Source organism: Salvia splendens, chromosome 15 (genome assembly GCF_004379255.2).
Source record: "Salvia splendens isolate huo1 chromosome 15, SspV2, whole genome shotgun sequence".
In the NCBI taxonomy this organism is placed as follows: domain Eukaryota; kingdom Viridiplantae; phylum Streptophyta; class Magnoliopsida; order Lamiales; family Lamiaceae; genus Salvia; species Salvia splendens.
The window spans coordinates 1002749-1026124 of NC_056046.1; the positions used below are offsets into that span (position 1 = coordinate 1002749).

Genomic DNA, 23376 nt, shown 5'->3' on the forward strand with positions numbered 1-23376 from the left:
GATTCTCCCTAATAAATGTACAAATAAATAATGAAAAACAAAAATTCTTCATTGGTTTCTATTGTTTGACAAATGAAGTAATCATCATCTCAAGTCACACACGAGCAAGATTACAAAAAATAATGCAGCCGATTTCTGCAAAAAGAAGTCAATTAAAACAACTAATATCAATCATAGATGTCACTTTTCTATGGCATAGTAATAATTTTTTCAATTTCAAGTAGATTTGGTGAACAACTTTTGAAGTGAAAAAGGATGAGTTGGAATACTTTTTATTTTGGAGGGAACTACATAAATGATATATGATCTTTTATTTTCGCACATAAATGGTACTTGATCTTTATTTTATATCATTTTTGGTACCTTATGACAAAAATAACCATGGGTACCAAACATATTATTTTTTTTGTTATGAATGATATTTTTGGAAATTTCAATTAAATAGAACCAAATATGTGATTTTATTTTCTTCTTTCTTATTTCTTTTTTTCTTCTTTAGTTTATTCTTCTTTCTTTTTTCTTCATTTTCTTCTCTCTTTTTAGTATTTTATCTTCCTTTCTTCTTTCTATTTTCTCTTTAGTTTATGTTTCCTCTTTTTTCTTTTCTATTTTTTGTTTTTAGTGTTTTATACATACATTTATTTAATTGCATTCATAATATAAATCAATAACAAAGCACCTAATTAAATTAATCATTTAAAGTAATTAAATCAATTGAATATTTTTAATTAAACTATTTATACTCGTTTTAGGGTTGAAACATAACTAAAAATACTCAACTTTTTATCATTATGAATACAATTCACAATTTTAAATTTTGATTAAGACTATATTGATTAGTTATTAATTTTATATAAAATAATTATTATTACTCCCTCCGTCCCAGTTTAAGAGTCATGTTTTGTTATTTTCGTCCGTACCAGTTTAAGAGTCCCATTTAGAATTCACCATATTTGGATATAAATTTAACCTCATTATTGATGAAATTTACACTCAAATGCCATTACTTTCATAAAAATAAAACAAAACAAAATCCTAAACATACAAAAAGTTAAAAGGGTCTCACTTTCCACTACCTCATTTCAATTATTACACACTCCAACAACCACTAACTCACTTCAATTATTACACACTCCAACAATTTCTTAAAATCCGTGTCCTGACTAAATTGCACGGAGTAGTATTTATTAATTACTACTAGTTTTTACTACTATAACAATAATATTATTATAATAATTAAATATAATTATAACTATAATTATGATTAAGTATATTTAAATTATATTAAAAAAAAAATAAATTATTAATTTATAACATCAAAATAATAATATTAATATTGATTAATAATAATAGTATAACGAGTGAGGATATTATAATATCACTTTTGGTACTAGCTTTGTCAATGCCCAAAATATCCACAAATGGAAAAATAAATTTGTTTATAGGGTATTTTGGGGTGTAAATTGCATCAGGTACCAAAATTGTGATTTATAGGTACCGAAAACGATATAAAATAAAGATCAGCAGGGCCGGCTCTGGGCATAGGCAACCAAGGCCACGGCCAGGGGCCCAGGATGGACAGGGGCCCAAATTTTTTTTGCAGCTTCTTAGGCCCAGCAGGTCAGCCCAGGTAACCCAGGCACCCAGCGATGTCCTTTGAGGCTTTGAGTTGACAGCCTGCCACCGTTCCACCGAGAGTCCGAGACGCAGTCGCCAGTCGATCCATACGAAAATGAACAGACAGAACAGCCCTTGACCTTGCCGCCTCCAAAAAATGATGCGCATCCGTCGTCTCTCAGATCAGATCGCGGCACGGCATCGCACCTTCGACGCTGCGTCCCGTCCCGAGTGCCGACCAGTATGGGGCCTTGACATCCAGCTTGGCCAAGGGCCCTTCAAAACACAAAGCCGGCCCTGAAGATCAGGTACCATTTATGTGCAAAAATGAAAGATCGGGTACCATTTATGTAGTTCACTCTTTATTTTGTTAAGTATCACTTTATCAAAGACATAAACCCCAACTTAGAGATAATGACTCAAAGACATAAACCCCAATTTAGAGATAATGACAGTCTAGTTAATTAATATTCCCTCCGTTTCCAAAGAATATACACTTTGGGGTCGACACGAGTTTTAATGTAAAATTGGTAAAGTAAGAGAGATGTAGAGAGAAAAAAGTAATTAGGCCATGTTTGGTTGTCAGGATTCTGTCTGAGAAAGTAATCTGATTCCTTAAATTTTAAATTCCTGAGTTTGTTTCCGTTTTTAATCAAACTAGAAAAGTAATCAAAATCCTGAAACAAGGAAAGTTAGTACAACTTTCCAGGATTCTGAATCCTAACTTTTCTTAGTTATTCTTTTTCCCAGTTTTAAGATTCTTACATATTTAATGCAATATAGTACAGTTTATTATTATTATTATTATTATTATTATTATTATTATTATTATTATTATTATTATTATTATTATTATTATTATTATTATTATTATTATTATTATTATTATTATTATTATTATTATCATTATTATCACCATCATCATCGTCATTATTATTGTTATTATTTATTACAATGTTTAAAAAATAATTTAAAAGTATAAACCATACTTAATTTTAGGATAATAAATAACTATAATTCAAATTATCATAATTATAACTATATTATTAATTTTATTTTTATTTTATTATCATAATAATAATAATTTATTAAATAATTAAATATAATTATAAATAAATAATAATATAATAATTATTAATTTATAAATTAGTAATTAACAATAAAATTGAAGTGAAATTTTAAATTATAAAATTTATTCAATTAAAAATTAAGTAAATATAATGATAATAATAATCTTATTTATTATTATATATTATGATGTATAATCCATATTTAAACTATCCATCGTAATAATAAATAAAATAATATAATTATTATCATTTGTAATTAATAATTTATTAAATAATATGTATTATTATTTTTTATAAATAAAAAATGATAAGTATATTTTTAGTTTTGTGTTTAAATCAAATATATACTTTCAGATCTTGATATTTTCCAAACACGGGAAAGTAAAGTTATTAGAAATCATATTCCCGGGATTCATTTTCCTAGGAATCATTTTCCTTGCCAACTTTACTTTCCATTTTTCTTACCAACTTTACTTTCCCGCCAACCAAACATGACCTTAAAGTATTGTTAGTGGAGAATGAGTCCCACCTCATTAGAGAGAAAGGACTTTCCAAAATTAGAAAGTTCATATTCTTGTGGGACGGACTATAAAGGAAATAGTGCATATTCTTGTGGGACGGATGGAGTACTGTATAATCCATATACCCAATGCAAGTGGAATTAGAAAGTGTTTCACAAAATGTGACACTAGACCTATCTTTCATTGGAGTTTGACCAGTTGCTAAATAGTGTTTCATCCACTTTGGTTGATTTATTGTACATATAAAATCTTCTATTGACTTATAGATGGTTGACATATGTCAAGAAAAATGTAAGGTATTTACCAATTTTTGCTTTATGAAATTTCAAAAAAATTGCATGTAGAAAATTATTAACAATTTCATAAACAAAATTTGGTAAAATTTGAAATTTTATTAACATGTGACAAGATGGAGATAATGCGTGACGTCGGCGTCGCAATAGAGGATCAGACCTGCATATTATCGTGATCAAACGTACCAGCTGTAACAGTTCTTCTCGATTATTGAAGAATCGAATAAGTAATGGCACTCATGTAACTTTTGGAGGTAATTTTTTTTCCTTTTATCCTCTTATTTCCAAACTTAATACTACTAACATACAACAATGATTTTAATTATTTAAATTCTCGAATTTTCTGGGCATTACACCATCCAACAGTAAGAAGAATAGAAGATACATTAGAGAATGTAGGAGTTATTTTTTCAAACCCTTTTAATAGTAGTAATAAGTATACAACAGCATTTATTTCATAAATAGTTCAAAACATTCTAGACATAGAGATAGAACCATATCTCCTTAATTAGAATCTTCTCCAGCAAGAAATGCTGATAATATAGATTCTTGCCATTAGAAGCATACCCACCCGAGTCGAGCTTTCCCGTTCGCGTTCACTACCCGAAGTTGATCCCTTGAGCCAGAGGCAGCTCGCTTCCGTAGTTGATGGTGCTGCATATACACAAGGCAATACATTCACAGTCAGAAAGGAAATTGGATCAAACGAGCTTCGTTAGCTCTGACCGTGATTCTCGATAGGATTTTGACACGAGATGAGATACAGAGATGGAAACTTGAAAACATAATTGGGTTTTTTACCAAGTTGAGCGCCTCATGTATTGTTTCCAAGAATCGCTTCCGGCTTCACGGCCGCCCCCAGTTGCCTTCTCGCCACCAAAGGCGCCTCCAATTTCAGCACCGTTTGTCGGGATGTTTACATTTACGATACCACAGTCACTTCCTTGGGGACTGTATCAAGAGATAGGTTTTAAGTCAGCAACTCGAAAACATTCTTCTATCTTAAAAACAGCAAAGAAGAGAGCGTCTTATCACTCACCCGATCCATTTGAATATGATTTCAGGTCTGCGAGCGAAGATGGAACTACTTAGACCTTGAGGCACGGAATTGTTTATTTCAATCGCTTCCTTTAACGTCTGCAAAAAAAATTAGACACTTTCCTGACCATTGCAACGACACAAACTGGAGATCTTTGGACAGCTGAAAACTAGCCATACCTGAAACATCATCACATGGAGAACGGGAGCGAACAACTCTTCCTTAACAACGTCAGCACTAGAGGATATTTCGACTATGGTGGGCTGCACGAAATTTCCTTCTGACTCTATAATGTTGCCACCAATGAGAATCTTTCCTCCCTGCAACGTTATAACAGAGAGTCAAAAACAACTAAGATTTGCCTCAGATGAATATGACAATAATTGAGATTGATCCAGGCACAAACCTGAGATTTGATTTTCTCGATTCCCTTCACAAAATTTTCCCTTGAAACAGGAGTGTGCAACGGCCCAAGTAAGGTACCTTTCTCTAACGGATTTCCGACTTTGACTTGCTTGTAGACATCACATAACCGATCAAGTACTTTCTGATAAACGCTTTCATGAAGAAGCTGCAATTTCAGGATGAGAAAAAGAAGTTATGCACCAAACATCGACTATCTCGTCCACTAAGGTGTGTAGAAGGTACTTATCAATTTCATACCAATCTACGGCAAGTTGTGCATCGCTGACCAGCAGTACCAACAGCAGCAAACAGAATAGAGCGAACAGCGAGTTCAATGTCAGCATCATCCATGACAATTATGGCATTATTTCCACTTAGTTCGAGCAGGCACTTGCCGTATCTTTGATTCACTGTTTGTTGGACCATTAGACCCACCTGGAGTCAGACACAAATCAAACTTTTAATACTTTGGAAAAATGAATTGTCCTTAGACTTAGACAATTAGACTCATTCGGGTAAGTGGTGAGTACATAAAATAGTACCTTTGAACTCCCAGTGAACGAAACTAGCGGAACACGCGGATCTTTTGCTATAGCTTGACCGATTACAGCACCTCCACAGAATGCCGTGAAAATTGCTCCAGGTAAATTGTTTTTCTCGAATACTCCAGCGATTATCTTCGTCATAGCTATGGTAATGAGAGGTGTGGTTGGAGCACCTTTCCTGAAAATTTTAATATGATTCGTGAAATTCATAAATGCAACCTTCTGAATTCAGTTTTTGGCAAAAACAGAGCTCAATCGTGTTATGTATCATAAAGAGGAAAGATAGATTGAAGAAACTAAACCTACTGTATACAGATACATTAACCAATTTTTGCTCCAGCTTTAAATCATGGTATCCAAAAATAGAACTATTTCCGATAAAACAGAATGATTCTATAATAGCTTACATTGACATATTAGATTAAAATCATACCAAATGATAATGGAATTTACTGATATTTATGGTTGGGACTAACATAAACAAATTGTAACATCAGTTATAGCAGAGCAAAGGACTCACCACACAACAGAATTTCCACAAACTAGAGCTATGCACGCATTCCATCCTACATTCACACAATAAAAGATAACATTAGAACTTAAACATAGGTTAAAACTATTGATTTTTCCTAAAATGATATGGAAAAGTTGAAGGATGTAATAACACCAACTATTTAATACCAAAACTCGCTAGCCTCGCTCGATATACTCACCAAGAACAGCGCAAGGGAAGTTGAAGGCTGTAATAACACCAACTATCCCTAAGGGATTCCACATCTGCTCCATAGTAGGATGCATGAATGTCAGATAAAACAATTTACAATAACCATAAATCATGAGCTGAGAAGAAAACGATAGCCCTTGCTTACCTCCAACATCATGTGATTAGGTCCTGCAACCAAAATTGAAGACAATAACGAAATTAGTTACTTTTGAATTACATAAGCCTATAAGCTTGTCTACATGATTCATTCTATACTCGAAGGAAAAAATATGCAAGCTTACGTTCGGAAGGTATAACAGATCCATTCAGCTGACGGCTTAATCCCACAGCAAAGTCACACATATCAATTATTTCCTGCAATAATTTTCCCCAACAAAAGAGAATAAGCTGAACATCATCATAAAATTTATCGAAGTTTATAGAAAGTACGATCCATCGGAAACAATCCACACAAACGCATAAGACTATAGAAGAAGACAATGCACAAATAAGAATATGATATAGAAATGCATTGCACAAGAGTGTTTCACTTCCCAATATTTTAGACAAACCTGAACTTCCCCTATGCCTTCAGCAAGTATTTTTCCCATTTCAAGGGATACAAGTCGGCCGAGATGATGGAGTTTGGTTCTCAATGCATCACCAATTTGTCTCACGATTTCACCTCTCTTTGGTGCTGGAATCTGAAACAAGATGAGACGTCATATATAATAGTCCTAACTCATTTCTAAATGCATTGAAAAATTTTGCATCATGATGAGTAAATTCGTGAAGAAATCAAAACAGAACCTGCATCCATATCTTTGTAGAATCAGCACATGCTTCCATTCCATCCTCATAGTCTCCAATGGATGCTTCAGAAACTTCAGCAATCGGCTAAACCAGGAAACGATTTACACCCAATTTAGTAATCACATAACGAAATGTATCTTACAACGTGATTACCTAGCTTTTGGGGGGGAAAACTCAGCAAAAAGGAGCATAAATATCAATTATATGAACAATTGATTGAGTTTATAAATGAATCATAATATGAAGCTTCATCGTTCTCAATCAATGATGCACAAATTAATATAGTCTGAGTTCATGTAATGGTGCATTTTCCCCCCAATTCAAATTCAATTGATCAATTTCAAATTCAACAACATGATCTGATCATCCAATCCTAAAAACTAACTTCAACACTTCGACAACTTCTCAAATTAACTACAAATGGATCGAAATTAGTAAAAAAACAGTTCAAAAACCTGATTATCAGCAGGATTCACAGAAGAAACAACGGGCCCGTGCCCTTGCCAAGCCCCATTGACGTAGCAGCCCGGATTTCGCGGCCCGAGCCCGATTTCCTTCAGGAACTCGTACTCCCTCTTCGCGAAGCTCATCTCTGCAAATTCCAAATCGCACAGCGACGCATAGAGGTGGTTGTACCGTAAGCATGAGAAGTAGTACTCAATTCACGCATTGCGACATTAAAAAAATTCGAACAAGACTTACAGTGAGATGGAGATTTGTACAGTATAAACGGTGACGATCAAAAAGAACAAGAAGCAGCAGATTTAGAAGAAGAAGAAGATGATGATTAATAAGATGAAGAAGAAACGTGTCCGCTGAGAACTCTACGTTTTGAGTGATGGCAGCAAAGTTGTGATGCAAAAATCCAATCTTTCTGTCCATATTTAACGACGATGATTTGTGCGTCTCTCTTATTTTCTCACGTTTCTCTCTATTAAACTTTTGTTAATATTGTAAAGAATTAATAATAATTTTTACTTTTTACTACTAGCATATGTTGCAATGAAATTTTTTTCTCATGTTTATTCTCTGCTCTCTCAAAAATATTTCGATAAGTTTAACTTAATTTTTATAAAGTTGCGTGGCTTTGAATTATGATGTAAATAAATTTATTAAGAAAAATAGTAGTAGTGGATTAAATATTGTAAAAGTATATAAGTAATGGAGCCACATTGGTAAATTCTCAAACACTGCCGTCTACTAATTTGTCTTATCATAAGTAGTACTCCCTAATACTCTATATTATTATTTATTACGTGTCAAAAAATAATGGATAGAATTAACTACGCATATCTAATTCAATCATCGGACTGCCATTTATTCGAATATTAATTTAGCAGTACGTGTCAACAATATTATGAATAGATCTTTTAACCATCCATGTCCTAATTAAATCATCCCTTACGGAGTAGAATTTTGGCAATTAATTAGAGATACTTAATCAATACATTTATTAGTTATATACTGATAGAATTGTTTAAGTTGACAATTAATTACAAACCACTCTAAATCCATAATTGTAACGAATTTTTTAAGCAAATTTGGATCATGTCAATCACCCCTGACTTATGAATCATATATTCATAGGAGTTAAAGAGTGTTCCTAGTTTTATAAATTACTTCTTCCTTAATCTCTTCGATGGACAAAAGAAGTAGAAATATTATTCAATTCTTTTTAAGATGATCAATATTAGTTCAACGTTTACTTTCATATTAATTTTAACCTTTGATATATTAGTTGAAAGATAATGTTTTTGCAACTAAATTGTGGAGTAGTATTTCATTGTTATAAAAATATCTTATCTCTACGTTTATATCAGAACTCTATTTTCAAGTAAAAAAGAAAATTGAGACAGTTTAGTTATTAAGCATTACCCAGGGGGCAAAATATAATTATGAAAAATCAAATTACAAATGATTGAAAAATCCATATTTATATCCCGGCAATTGAAAAATCAGTTTTCCGAGGGAAGCTTCTCGGAAAGAACAAAATCTTGGTCATACACTGAGATGCAATAACCCGATTGCCATCTAATTGAGCTAGCGTAATTCAATTTCGGAACCCTAGTTCCCAATTTCTCGAACCCGATTATCATCCGATTCATTTTCGTTATTTGCAGGTTAGTCAAATCAAGACCCGTTTTTTTTTCCTTTTCGGGTTCAGTTCAATTTTGGGGATTAGGGTTTTAGGAAATTATTCTTAGCTGTGTAATTGCAGTTACATGTGTATTTAGAGGGGGAGATGAGGCATATGCATTTATTTTACGGCAGAAAAAGTTCTCGATTTCGAGGGCTTTTCAATGGGCTATGTACCTTAGTTTTGATCATTATGTTTTACGATCATGGTTATGCATTGACGAAACTGAGCTCAAGAGGGGAATTGTCTGGGTTTAGGAGGAGAATGGTTGAACTGGGAGTAGATTCCAATTCGATTGTAAATGGAACTGATCCTACTTATGTAGATAGTGATGGATCTGAGCTTTGTTTGGGGCTGCTCGATCACAAGGGGTACGATAATAGTTGCGAGTTCTTGAAAGCGCGGCCTCAGTGCAAATTGAATGGGTTTCTCGACTACCTGAACTTCTACTACTGTGATTGCAATGGCAGCCCTTGGACTTTCTTGTTGTTAGCTGTTTGGCTTACTGCATTGTTCTATCTGTTGGGCAACACTGCAGCTGATTATTTCTGTTGTTCGTTGGAGATGCTTTCGAGTCTATTGAAGCTTTCTCCGACGGTTGCTGGGGTTGCCCTGCTTCCGCTTGGAAATGGCGCTCCTGATGTATTTGCCAGTATTGCTGCCTTCGTAGGGACTGGAGCTGGAGACGTTGGGCTTCATAGTGTGCTGGGAGGAGCGGTGTTCGTTACTTGCATTGTTGTTGGGGCTGTTTCCCTTTCTGTAGCTGATCAGGATGTTCAGATTGATAAAAAGTGCTTTATAAGGGATATTGTATTTTTCATATTTACACTTATGGCCCTTCTATTGATCTTGATTGTTGGTGAAGTGACTGTTGGTGCTGCCATTGCTTTTGTAGCGATTTACGTAGTGTATGCCTTTGCTGTTGCTGCTAATGAGATTTTGAGGGAGCAAGTGCTGAGGCTGAAATTGGATGTTGTTACCCCTCTGCTCCCTGTCAAGGGTAGTGTGTTTTCGGGAGGTCAAGACGATGAGTCTGCATTTGGCTCGTTGCTTGAACTTGAAACTAATGGTGATGGGGGGCAGGCTCATTCTTCCTTGCCACAGTGGATGTGGGCCTCAAACGTGGCAATATATTCAAATCAAGTTAAGATTCCTGATGACAAGAATGTGTGGGGATGGAATGAAGAAGACAGAGATGCAGAGCAACGATTACTCTCGTTTTCAAAGATATGTGCACTTCTGGAGTTGCCTTTGACAATTCCAAGGCGACTCACTATCCCCTTAGTAAAGGAGGAAAACTGGTCAAGGGTATATGCTGTCGGATGTGCTCTGTTTGCACCAGTTCTCCTCGCTTGCCTATGGAATACGCAGGAGAAAATGAGTTCTCAAAGTAGAATAGTTTCGTATATCTTGGGTGTTTCAGTTGGTTCTGTGCTCTGTGTTTTCGCATACAAGCACACAAGGGCAGAGCATCCACCACGAAGGTTCTTACTCCCATGGGTTTTAGGAGGGTTTTTAATGAGCATAGTTTGGTTCTATATGATAGCAAACGAGCTCGTTGCTCTGCTTGTTGGATTGGGTATGATTCTTGGTGTCAATCCTTCCATTCTTGGAGTGACTGTATTGGCCTGGGGCAACTCGATGGGCGATCTGGTTTCGAATCTTGCATTGTCCATGAACAGTGGGGAAGGCGTGCAGATCGCTATGTCTGGATGCTATGCGGGTCCCATGTTCAATACACTTATTGGATTGGGCATCTCGATGCTGCTGGGAGCCTGGTCTGAGAAACCAGGCTCGTTCGCTATCCCCCAAGATTCGAGTTTGTACTACACTTTGGGGTTTATCTTGATTGGACTTATCTGGGCACTCGTCATCTTACCCCATAATGATATGCGTCCTAACAAGATGCTTGGAGCGGGCCTCATCGCACTTTATATGTTATTCCTCTCAGTCAGGGTCGGATCTGCTATGGGTTTCCTTTGATTGGCAGCACGCAAATGACATTAATCTACGACAGGTATATTGTAAATGTACTATTTTATTTGTATACGATTGCGGAGGGGGTTCGTCTTGTTGACTTTTAAACGCTACAATGATGAAGCGGGCGTTTTGCTTGGCTTATGAAACACAGTTTCAAAATTCTATATCTAGTATGAACTCGCCCACATCGTTGTTTTCCTTGATCAACTGCTGCATTTCTGCTTGTGTTTACAAATTATATCCTTGTTCAGGCAATGACTTTAGTTTCAAGTATTTTGTCCACTTCATTTGAAGTAATTTCTTGAGGTTAATACTTGTCTTATATTTGCAAATCTTGTATTCTAACTCTGCATTTGATATCATATGTTGATTGAGTGGCAAGAATCTGATTCCTTCTTGACTTCATTGTTCTTGAATTTTTCATACTTGCCAAGGTGATTGCAACGGTAAGAACTAGACGTTCATGGTCACGTCCCGGTTCTGGTATGTTTCTAAATTGGAGTGCTTTGTAGTTTTTACAATCTGGTATTCTTGGTAAGACAATGTGCAAAGTGCCCCTCTCTTTGATAAGAAGAGTTACTAGAAGAGCCATACTATCACTTATTGCTTCAGCAAAATATTTTGCCTTTCTTTTACTTTGTTATATTGAATTGTTGCTTATGTAGAGTTTTATTTTATCTCAGTTGATGATTTTAGGGCAAATGAATTCTTGTCCCATTGTGTGTGATAAAGATAGGAAGAGAGGGAGAGATCTTCATATGTCTTGGAGTTATGTCATATGCAATAATTGACTTAGATAAAACGCCCTTGATTGAAATGAAATATCTAAACTTTGCTTACATGAAAGAAAACAACCGAGGATTCAAGTGACGTGTCATGGGCATGAAAATGCCATTAAATTCGGTCTTTGGAGCATCCAACCCCCAGTGTGGCAGTTTCCTGCTTGGGATTCATTTCCGTTCTTCGTCCATCTGACAACGCCGTTATTCACTGTTATCGAACAAACGACTTCTATTTTTTACTTCGAAAGAAAATGATAGGGTGGTAATATCTTCTTCCTACACAAGACGGCTATTTAGACTAGATTCATTTCACATACACACACTCAAAATCACATTTCTTCCTACATAGGACGCAATTCAGGCTAGGTTCATTTCATTTATTTGTTTGGTCTTTGTTTTTGTTTAATTTTAATCTTTGTTGCTGATCTCATCCTAATATTTGCCCACACTTTTAGCCACATTCATAACATCAATAAATTCTTATTTGTATTTGAACTTATAGATACAATAGAAATGAAAGCACTTCTATTAAATCATGTGAATCTCAGTTATATTAGTAATAAATAATTACCTTATTTATTTAAATAAACAAAGTTGCATTGTTTATAAATTTACCCACAAGTCCACAACTACCCCCTCATCCACCCACCACAACCCCACCTAACCCCTTTTGGCTATGGCAAATTAATTGACAATGGCGACTGTGACACAAATTATGGCGAGATATTATTATTATTATTATAAGAAAGTTGAAAATAAGTGTCCTTTTTACTATCATATTGAAAGTAATAAAACTAAAAATAAAGTGAACCCATACCTGATTGAAAGTGTCTTATTGCATTAAGGTTCATTATTTTGAAAATGACTGAAAAATGAAAAATGAAAAATGAAAAATAGTGAAATCATAAGCAACCAATTATTAGAGGGCACATATATAATAAAATATTGCTACTAGTATGATTGAAATAAAAAAGAATCAAATATCTCCAAAAAATTATCCCCAAACGTGGCCCTATCCGAACCCACCAATCACTCCTCACTCCCATTTTATAGGCCTCCGTTTATCTGCTCGCCGAATATTCACTTCCACTCACAAAATGAAGCCTCCCCCATACACGCCCTTACTCTTTCTCTACCTCATCACTCTCTCTCTCCTCCTTTTTTCCGCCGTCTCCTCCGACGGCCAGGAGACCTTCATCGTCCACGTCTCCCACTCTCGCAAGCCCCTCACCTTCTCCACACACCGCCACTGGTACTCCAGCATCCTCCGCTCCCTTCCGCCGCACCACCGCCCTGCCAGGATCCTCTACACCTACGATCGCGCCGTGCGCGGCTTCTCCGCGCGCCTCTCCGCCGATCAGGCCGCCGCTCTCCGCAGCGTCCCCGGCGTCGTCTCCGTCGTGCCCGACGTGATCCGTCGGGTTCACACTACCCAAACGCCTAAATTTCTAGGTTTAGCTGATTCGTTCGGTATATGGCCGAATTCCTACTACGGTGATGATGTAATCGTCGGAGTTTTGGATACTGGTATCTGGCCGGAGCGGGAGAGCTTCTCCGATGAAGGTCTCGGCCCCGTTCCGGCGCGGTGGAAGGGGAAATGTGGAGATTTCCCCGATTTCCCGGCGACGTTGTGTAATAAGAAGATTATTGGTGCGAGAGCGTATTATTTAGGTCACGAATCTGCGAACGGCGAATCGGCGGGGGAATCGAATGAATTGAAGTCTCCTAGGGATACGGAAGGCCACGGCACGCACACAGCGTCGACCGCCGCCGGAGCTGTGGTGAGGAACGCGAGTTTGCTCGGATTTGCGAAGGGTGAAGCTAGAGGCATGGCGATTAAGGCGAGGATCGCGGTCTACAAAATCTGCTGGACGTTTGGATGCTACGATTCCGATATTTTAGCTGCGTTTGAGCAAGCGATTGAGGACGGAGTGGACGTGATCTCGCTTTCCGTCGGCGCTACTGGCTACGCGCCGCCGTACGACCACGATTCCATCGCGATCGGAGCCTACGCAGCGACGGAGAATGGAATCGTCGTGTCGTGCTCCGCCGGAAACTCAGGACCTGGCGCCTACACTTCGGTCAACATCGCGCCGTGGATTTTGACCGTCGGAGCTTCCACGCTCGACCGCGAGTTCCCCGCCGATGTCGTTCTCGGCGACGGCAGAGTCTACGGAGGCGTCTCTCTCTACTCCGGCGATTCACTCGGCGAAGATCTGCTTCCGTTGGTTTACTCCAAGGATTGCGGAAGCCAGTACTGCTATACCGGCAAACTCGATCCATCGAAGGTCGCCGGCAAAATCGTGATCTGCGATCGCGGCGGCAATGCGAGAGTGGAGAAAGGCGAAGCCGTCCACGTCGCAGGCGGAGCCGGCATGATCATGGCAAATCTAGACGAAAACGGCGAAGAGCTTCTCGCCGACGCTCACTTCATCCCCGCCACAATGGTCGGAGCCTCCGCCGGAGACAAAATCCGAGCCTATGTTACCTCAGATCCAAATCCAACGGCTACAATCGTATTCAAAGGAACCGTCATCAGCGATTCCCCTTCCGCTCCGCGCATCGCAGCCTTCTCCAGTCGCGGCCCGAGCTACCGCACCGCCGAGATTTTGAAGCCGGACGTGATTGGCCCCGGCGTCAACATCCTCGCGGGGTGGACCGGCGCTATCGGCCCCACCGACATTGATATCGACACTAGGAGAGTCGAATTCAACATCATCTCCGGCACGTCCATGTCTTGCCCCCACGTCAGCGGCCTCGCGGCGCTGCTGAGGAAGGCTTACCCGGCGTGGACGCCGGCGGCGATCAAGTCGGCGATGATGACCACCGCCTACATTGTGGACAACACCGGGAAGAATCTCAGCGACCTCGCCACCGGATCCGAGTCCAACGCCTACATCCACGGGTCGGGCCATGTCGACCCGAACCGGTCTCTGGATCCGGGTTTGGTTTACGATTTGGAAACTTTGGATTATTTGGGATTTCTATGCACAATCGGATACGATTCGAAGAGGATTTCTGTGTTTTCGAAAGATGCTTCGTCGTTGGATTGTGATGCGTTGGGATTCAAGAATCCCGGAAACTTGAACTACCCTTCGTTTTCGGTTGTGTTTAACAGCGGCGAGGGCGTGATCACGTACAAGAGGACGGTGACGAACGTCGGGAAGACGGCGGAAGCCGTGTACGAGGTGGGGGTGGCGGCGCCGCCGGGGGTGGAGGTGAGTGTGTCGCCGAGCAAGCTGGTGTTCAGTGAGAAGGGGGAGAAGTTGTCGTATGAAGTGACGTTCAAGAGCGGCGCGGACTCGGTGGATGCTGCCGGATTCGCGGTTGTGGGTGGTGCGAAGTCGTCGTTCGGGTGGCTGGAGTGGAGCGACGGGGGTGGGCACCGAGTGAGGAGCCAGATCGCGGTGCTGTGGAAGGAGAGCGGTGGCGCGGCGGCGGCGATGTGAAGGTGATGTTGCCGGAGAGGGGATTTGTTTGGTGGAAGGGAAAGTGAAGGTTTTGGGCCTTTGCTTGTTTGTGCTCTGTTGTTGTGTGTAGAATAAGGATGTAAACAAATGGAAGCACATAACTTAAAGCTTATTTTCATGGAGAATTTGAGATTATTGAGCAAGAGCTTTGTGAAATTGGGTTTATTGCGATGCTATAAAAAGCCTTGGCTTTCTGTTTCTATCCACTTCTATTATGGAGCTTTTCAATCTTGAATTGCTAGTTAGTTATAGGTTAACAATATTGCAGCATATTACTAACATTTTTTCGTTCTACTCTAGAACAATTAAATATGCTTCTCTACCATTTAACATAAATCGAATTAAATTTTCTATATTAATTTCTTTGAATTATTAATCCAACGTAGCAATTCACTTTCAAGTAGTTCTGATTATACAATACACTAAACTAAACTCACAATCACAAAAATCAGTATTCCAGATTTATATATATTTAAATTTAGATTAATATAATACAAATCGTCGGGATTCCCCGCGAGTGTTCGAATCACTCAGGCGACGGAAAATTTTTAATATTTTTGAAAATATACAATTTTAAATCTTCTTCAAAATATTTCCCCCCTCCCGTTAAACAATTTTTTGAAACCCAGGCCCAATAATTCGAGGACATTTGTTTAGACAAAATCAGTGTTTTAACTCATTCAGGCCTAATATTCAATTGGGCTTTTCTACCAAAATAGATCTAAATATACCCAATAGTGAATATTTGTGAGCTAATAGCCTAATACAAATATATGGTGGTTAAGTGAAATTATAAGAAAAATCAATTCAATTTGGTTTGGTTTGGTTTTTCAATACAGGGTAACTTTGTTGAGACAATTGTAAACAGAATTACCATTGCAACTTATAATATAGATACTGATGAATTCAGGAAATTGAACTCGTAAAGTCGGAAGGTGCAGAAAGTGGTCATCGGTATAGGTGCGACAACCGTCTCTAGCAATAGGGTGAATCGTCTTTTTCAAAAGCAATGTATATTTAAAAGTTATATGGAATCTTTTTTTAATTAAAATTGGATTTTAGCATGGAAATATAGCAAAGTAAGCCAATAATTGAGTTGAACCTAATAGTTTGGTGGATGGCCATACTGTTAGGTTTAAATTACTTTAAATAAGTCTACTTGCTTCATCCTTACCTTATACGGAAATGAGGTTAGATATTCTAATCTTGAATATAAAATCAAATTAACTATGAAAAATACAATTAATTATTATATTTGCTTTCAATTGAAATTACATATTTTTGCGGATCTTATTCTTGAAAAATATAACGTTTTATATAAGATATTAAAATGAATAAAGATGAAGCTAATACGTCATACGTGAGATTAGTTGGAACGACCACCTCATATTTATTATTTTTATTGCATGCTTAGTCAAATAAATACATTAACATACTTACCGACAACAGTAATTGTTTACTTTCCCAATTGTATTATTTAAATGAGGATAATTTACAGACTAATCACTATAGTATGACCCCAAAAAACTAAAAAAATTCAATCACAAATCTTTACGAAATTTGCCACGTTAGATGTATACATGTAACATAGTAATGTCACACCACCAAAATTTATCCTTTATAAATAGATGCAAAAGTTGTTCAATCCCACTTCCATTTAGTCAACCATTCTCTCTCTTCAAATTTCACTCCACCAAATTAAAATGTCTTCCAAAACTGAACTCATCAACCAAAAAAGCCTCAGCCAACGCCGCCACTCCGCCGCCTCCTTCCGGTGGAGCCTCCGGTCTCGGCCGCAGCTCCCCACCGTCCGCCTTGGTGGGAAGAAGCCACGGCGTGGCTTCTTCCTGCTTAGGCTATGCAAGAAGGCGAAGCTTAAGTGGCTAAAGCTCAAGTACTTGAGCATGCTCAAAAAATTGAAGAGTTATTATAAAGATTTAGTGAAGGATATGATTGAAGGGAGCGGGACAATTGAGTCATTTCAGCAACGCATGCTTCTAGAAACTTCTTTTGCCGTTCCGGTCATGGGCCTTTCATTGAATAGTTATCCATCAAGTAATCAACATTGGTGAATGGAAGAATGACGAGGTTTGATTTTTATGTAATAAATAATGTTTTTTGCATCTCAGGGTGTTGTTGTAATAGTTGAAATGTGTAAAATCATGGTGATGAAATAGAAGATGTATATTGATGAAATTGAGAATCTCTTGTGATTTTATGCTTTGGATTTGTAATCATAACTTTTTATGTTTTGAGTAATTGTAAGAGCATGATCAATCACTTTCTTTTGTGTAAAAGAGATTGAAGAATTACATGTACAAATAAAGACTACTTACAAAAGAAACACAAATAAAAAATCTTCTTACATTACTATTATGAGATTTTTACATTTAAATTTATATCACATGTGAGTTCAGCATCAATGTATTCCATATTTTTGTTTTCAAAGAACATATACATATATAAATACAAGTTTTATACAAATGAATCCATCCCCTCCGACTCCGACTCTTCATAATTTATTAGGTATATTGTTTAAATTTCCTATGTAATATATACTCCACTTAACTATAGTAGTCAATATAACGTCTCTCTCGCATTGGAATATTGAAATTTATTATGAATATTTTTATACTACTTGTTTTTCTTTTAATGGGTCAGAAAAATAACAAATGAAGTATGTGCATGTATTGTGTATGGATCTAGAATTGATAATATTAGTAGAGATTTGCTGTTCAGACAACGAATCTCATTATGATGCACAAATCAAGAAAGTCAAGTTGCAATTAAAAAATTTAAATATTTTCTTGATTTAACCAAATAATGTGCAAACAGCTATTCTGCACATGATATCAAAGTTGTAATACACCGTCCTACAAATTCATAATTTGTAGCACATGATTAATTGTCATAAACACGGGACTATTATCTAGATAAATAATAAACATAGAAGCCAAAAGGTTTAATTGGATTGCAGACAGCCTATACATAGTTACACTTTTTGGTTTTTACATAAAAATTAAATACCTTCAAATTAATCTAAAAGGGAGAAATGAAAATAAATTGTTGATTTTCTCTTCACACATGAATAATATCATACCATGGAGACAAAATCGTTAATGTTTAATTATTTATAACAGGTATGGTCCTGTTTTTTGTTAAATTTTAGTAATTAATTAAGTTGCTATCACCACTAGCTTCCAAAATGAGTATAATTAATACAACGCATGCAAAAATATTAATAATTGAGCTAGATATATGAAATGACACAATTAAGGGCAATTTCATAACTATGATATTGTTGTAGGGTTAGTTTTGTCTTTATATAGTTAAAAAGTTGACATTTTAACAAGAGTTATCCTATATGTAAAAAACTTGTAGGACATTTTCGTGGGTTAGAAAATACAAAATGTAACAAGATGATAAAGAAGTGAAAATTTATTTTAAACTAATTAATTAATATTTAATTAATTAAAATATTAAATCCTAGTTAATATCAATACTCCTTTTTTAATTAAAAAAACAAAATAAAATATTAATTTGGGGCCTGGCCCGACACCCGATTACACAGCAGCATCCGAAGCCAGGCCACAAATCAGACCCGAACTTATAACCCCGGACGGGAACATGGAGTAAGTAATTTCTAGTGTGATGAGATGATGGTCCATAGGATTCCCAATAGGGAGAGGATCCCGTGCTGTGCACAAATCACAGCAGGGCCCTGCTGCCCATCACAATCAATTTTAAAATATTAAATTTTTATTTTTTTTATATAAAAAAATAATAATATAAAATGGTGGTGTATGGGGGCAGTAGGGCCCTGCTGTGATTTGTACAGCAGGGGATCCTCTCCCTTCCCAATATCAAGAAATTGGGACTAATTTATTATGAAAATGACGTGAGAACTGAGCCTTGTGATGGTTACTACTGTGTCAACAACATAGAACGTCTGCAGAAACTGGAATCTCTTGACTGTAAAAGCTATGGTAGGGGTGATTTGTTGCGAAAGCTTACCTTTCCACAGAGTCTATTTCTTAAAATAGAAAATGGTAGAATGGAAGACATATAATGAAAAAGGTAAGTACTACCCCGCCTTCAAAAGCTCAAGCTGGCGTATGGAGTTTTCACAACAGGCAAGTGGGAAACAGTTGAAGGCGAGTTGGTAAGTCTCAAATATTTGTCACTTGACATTTGTCCGAGCTTGGAAGGGTGGGTGATACGAGTCTATTATTATTATTATTATTTAGTTTAGATATCATAGGGATTTAGCATATCTTTTTCTATATCTTTGTTTTCTTGTTCATTAAGTCAGTAGCATTATAAATAGGATAGACTGTTATCTTTTTTATTCATTTCAATCAATATATGAAATTATCATTCTTTTGGCTCAATTAAGTAGCAAACAAGAAACATCTCCTAAGGTTGCCGACGAGGCTGATCTCGCGCTCAACCGCCCCTTTTTGCCGTCCAAGTCACGACCCAACGTTGGGCGCTTGACAACGACGACATCTCGTTTCTTGATTTTGTGTGGAAATCGACGTTAAGGATTTAGGTCCTTAACAACTGGTGCTTTCATCCAGAGCTCAGCATCCTCCGTCTGCGTTCATCCATATCCCCAAATAAATCACCACCATTTCTACTGCAACCACGATTCAGTCCGTCAACATGTCATACGACTACGCCGGCTATCGTCGTCGTCAATACGACTTCCCTCAGGCCACACAGCCATTCCATCCCTACCAACCGGCCCAACCTCGCCGTGTAACCAGTTGGGACCCTCCGAGAAGCCGGGTGGAAGTACTCCGCCCGCCGTCGTGGCCTGATCCAGAATCACCCTACGTCTCACACCACTTGGATCCACCTGATCGTCGCCCTCGGCCGAGATACCAGGCCATCGGGTACCGCGATCGCGCGCAAGACGCTTGGCCCCGACACCGCGGTGGCTACGTCGAGGGGGGTGGCCACCTATCTGATCGCGGAGATCATCAGACCCAATTAGGGTTTGATCGCTACCCGACAACCGCAAGGCAGCAGCACCGCCCAACGTGCTGGGACCCACCAGCGCAACAGCAGGACCGCGGCTACCCGACCGTTGACCGGCCCCGACGCTCGGAGACGTGCTGGGATCGACCTCACCCTCGGGAGGAGGTGAGAGCGCGAGTCAAGCCCGTCTTCCACCAGCCCCGCTACTCCACCGAAAAGCCAACGCGGGACCTGTACAGTCAGCCCGCACGTGTGACCAGTCAAACTCCGGAGCAGCCACGCCTGCCGCTAATACGGGTCTCCCAGGCGGAGAAGTCAGAACGGTCCAGGTTAGGTCTCTGCTGGCACTGTCCCGAGAAATGGGTGATGGGACATGTGTGTAAACAACGCATTCTCTGTTATGCGGATGATGGGGATGAGTTTAAGGAGGACGGTCCTTAACAGTGGGTGATGGAGAGTTCCCACTTCCCACTTCCGTGGTCTTAGATGGTTGCAGCAAAGCAGTAATGTAGAGGAACAAGAGGAATTACAAGGGGTAGAGCAACTATCGTTTAATGTTGCAGTTTTCCTCGAAGATGAGGATGATGATGATGAGTTGCTGAGTTGCTGAGCTTGGAAAATGCCAACTTTCACGTTACTTTATTATTGTGCCTATAGTAGTCTCCAATCACCCTCCAAAAAACACAACAAACACACATTTTTTGTTTAAATTTTATTCAACATCCATTCTCCATTGTATTTTTAAAATGGCTGACAGAAGATAGAAGGTTGAACCTAACTCAGGAGTTTCAAGCCAAAATCCAAAAAAAAAGCAGAAAGCCTAAAGCCCAAAACCCAAAATAAAAGCAGAAAGCCTAAAGCCCAAAACCCAAAATAAAAAAAAGCCCAAAATCCAATAAAAAAGCAGAAAGAATAAAGCCCAAAACCCAAAAAAAAGCCCATAGTCCAAAGCTCAAATGACAAGTCAATATTAATTCCATTCAAAAGGTTAAAACTTAAAAACAATTAATTAAACTTTCTTCTGCAACTCTGAAGCAAAATGCGAACTTGGAGGTATTTTATCTCTATATTTATCATATTTTTCAAGTTAATGAATCAAAATTTCAATTATGAGCGTTTGGTTGTCATGTTCGGGGGTACTCCGGTCCCCTCGATCAATGAATAATTACGATTTTAATTATTTATTTTTAATTTCAATAAAATTTTGTATTTTAATTTATTTGAATGTCAATTTAATTAGGATATAAGAAAGAAAAAAGGAAATGAGATAATTGATTTATGTACATGCTCTTGTGGATGTTACAAAAGTAGTTTATAAGACCAAAATTTATTAAGATAAGGACACGGGACATTCTTTCGTGGATGCCTCTTACATTGCACCTTCCAATTGTAATTCATCAAAGACATGGATTTGATCTAGAAAGAAGTGATGGGGGGATCGTTGCACTCAAAGATGAGAGATGGGCCTCAGCATCTTCAGACTTGCATGGGAGTTTGCAGAAGGTGATAGAAGAAATGGACTTGATTGAGAAAGAAGTGGTTGCACTCAAAGATGAGCAAGTCTCCTCATCGTCTGCTGGCTCCGTAACATTTTCTAAGGAATCATCTCTTCCTAGGCTGAACAACTCAACCATGGTGGGCTTTGATGATGTGATGCTTCGACTCATGGAGAAGCACGGTCGCCAAGTCATCCCAATCGTAGGGATGGGAGGAATTGGTAAGACCACTCTTGCCGAACATGTTTATGCACATCCATCTATTTGTCACCATTTCGATCGATATTTGTGCTTGGGTTACCATTTCTCAACAATTTGGCATAAAAGAACTTCTTGGTGAAATTCTTTCTCCAGCCAATAAACAAAGGTTGAGTGAAATGAGTGAAGATGAAATAAGACTATCACTCCACAAATGTTTATCACATAGAAGGTATGTAATTGTGTTGGATGATATGTGGAGTATTGAGGCATGGGAGAAGCTACAACGCTATTTTCCTGATAACAGTAATGGTAGTCGGATAATGGTGACAACTAGGCTATCGAATTTGGGATCTCAATTGAATAACAATTATAGCCTTAAAATGAAGTTTATGAATGTGGAAAGTAGCTGGATTACGTTCTGCAAAACTGTGTTTATATAATTTTAATATTTATTTTAATAAAATATCTCTGCAAACGGGCATTTATATAATTTTATAAAATCAGACGTCGAATTTTACATAGTAAATTTCAAGCCTTGTGTTCAAAATCCGGTCATCCCTTTTATTTTATTTTAATTGTATATTACATATTATATGCTGTAAATCATTGTGACATGCACATGAACCACCAAGCAAAATATCTTGAATTAAATCCTTTTTGGAATAGTCAATTGTTTGAATTGATTAATTGTTTTTAGAGTTGTATACACACAAAAGTTGGAATACAAAGAATTTCCATCCTCTGTCTCGATTTTTCTAGTCTTCACAAAACCTTTTGACAAGTCAAAGATAAAATAACTATGAAAAGCGAAAAAATAATTCCCGTGGATTAGGTAGTAATTAATATTGATAAGGCTTAATAATTCCCATTTTTTGCAAATAAAAACAATAACGTTAGTAATGTTAGAGCGGTGCTCATAAATAGTGCTTATATAAGAATTGCAACATTAATATTTGTCTTAAGATATTATAAAAAATAATCTTGAGCGTATGATCTGTGATAAAAAAAAGTTCAGTTTCAGTACTACTATTGGAAGATTAGTTATTTTAGACAACATATTGTTGTATCAGTGTAGCATGATAGTATTTTTATTTATTTTTTGGACACCAACAACATGGACAAGAAGTTAGAAATTAGACATTTTAAAACGTGAGTAATATATTTTTAAATGAGAAAATATGTAGATCGGGTCACCATGAATTCTGACTAATGAATTAATTTATTATGGTATGTATGTGTTTATGAAATAAATTACTTCACATAACCCTAGAATCATCAATGTAAAGATGCTAAATTACGAAATCAAATTGATTTTTTTAGT

General features: G+C 37.5%; 4 protein-coding genes across 4 annotated transcripts; 3 read left to right on the top strand and 1 right to left on the bottom strand.

Moving 5' to 3' along the window:
* Window positions 1-3867: 3867 nt before the first annotated feature.
* Window positions 3868-7870, bottom strand: LOC121769176 (aldehyde dehydrogenase family 7 member B4-like). Its single transcript, XM_042165894.1, has 15 exons — window positions 7709-7870; window positions 7462-7598; window positions 7004-7090; window positions 6766-6897; window positions 6496-6568; window positions 6360-6382; window positions 6204-6267; window positions 6011-6056; window positions 5488-5668; window positions 5204-5380; window positions 4947-5111; window positions 4720-4860; window positions 4541-4638; window positions 4303-4452; window positions 3868-4155 (listed from the first exon to the last, which is right to left on the bottom strand). The coding sequence occupies exons 2-15, from the start codon at window positions 7594-7596 to the stop codon at window positions 4101-4103; spliced, it is 1527 nt and encodes a 508-aa protein (XP_042021828.1). The 5' UTR covers window positions 7597-7598; window positions 7709-7870; the 3' UTR covers window positions 3868-4100.
* A 1081-nt stretch (window positions 7871-8951) lies between these two features.
* Window positions 8952-11405, top strand: LOC121767153 (cation/calcium exchanger 4-like). The gene has a single exon (XM_042163357.1). The coding sequence runs from the start codon at window positions 9249-9251 to the stop codon at window positions 11124-11126; it is 1878 nt and encodes a 625-aa protein (XP_042019291.1). The 5' UTR covers window positions 8952-9248; the 3' UTR covers window positions 11127-11405.
* A 1566-nt stretch (window positions 11406-12971) lies between these two features.
* LOC121768510 (subtilisin-like protease SBT1.4) lies at window positions 12972-15577 on the top strand. The gene has a single exon (XM_042165042.1). It carries the CDS (start codon window positions 13003-13005, stop codon window positions 15352-15354), a length of 2352 nt encoding a protein of 783 aa, XP_042020976.1. The 5' UTR covers window positions 12972-13002; the 3' UTR covers window positions 15355-15577.
* A 6143-nt stretch (window positions 15578-21720) lies between these two features.
* Window positions 21721-22495, top strand: LOC121768584 (putative late blight resistance protein homolog R1B-16). Its single transcript, XM_042165115.1, has 2 exons — window positions 21721-22075; window positions 22209-22495. Exons 1-2 carry the CDS (start codon window positions 21721-21723, stop codon window positions 22493-22495), a joined length of 642 nt encoding a protein of 213 aa, XP_042021049.1.
* The last annotated feature ends 881 nt before the right edge of the window (window positions 22496-23376 follow it).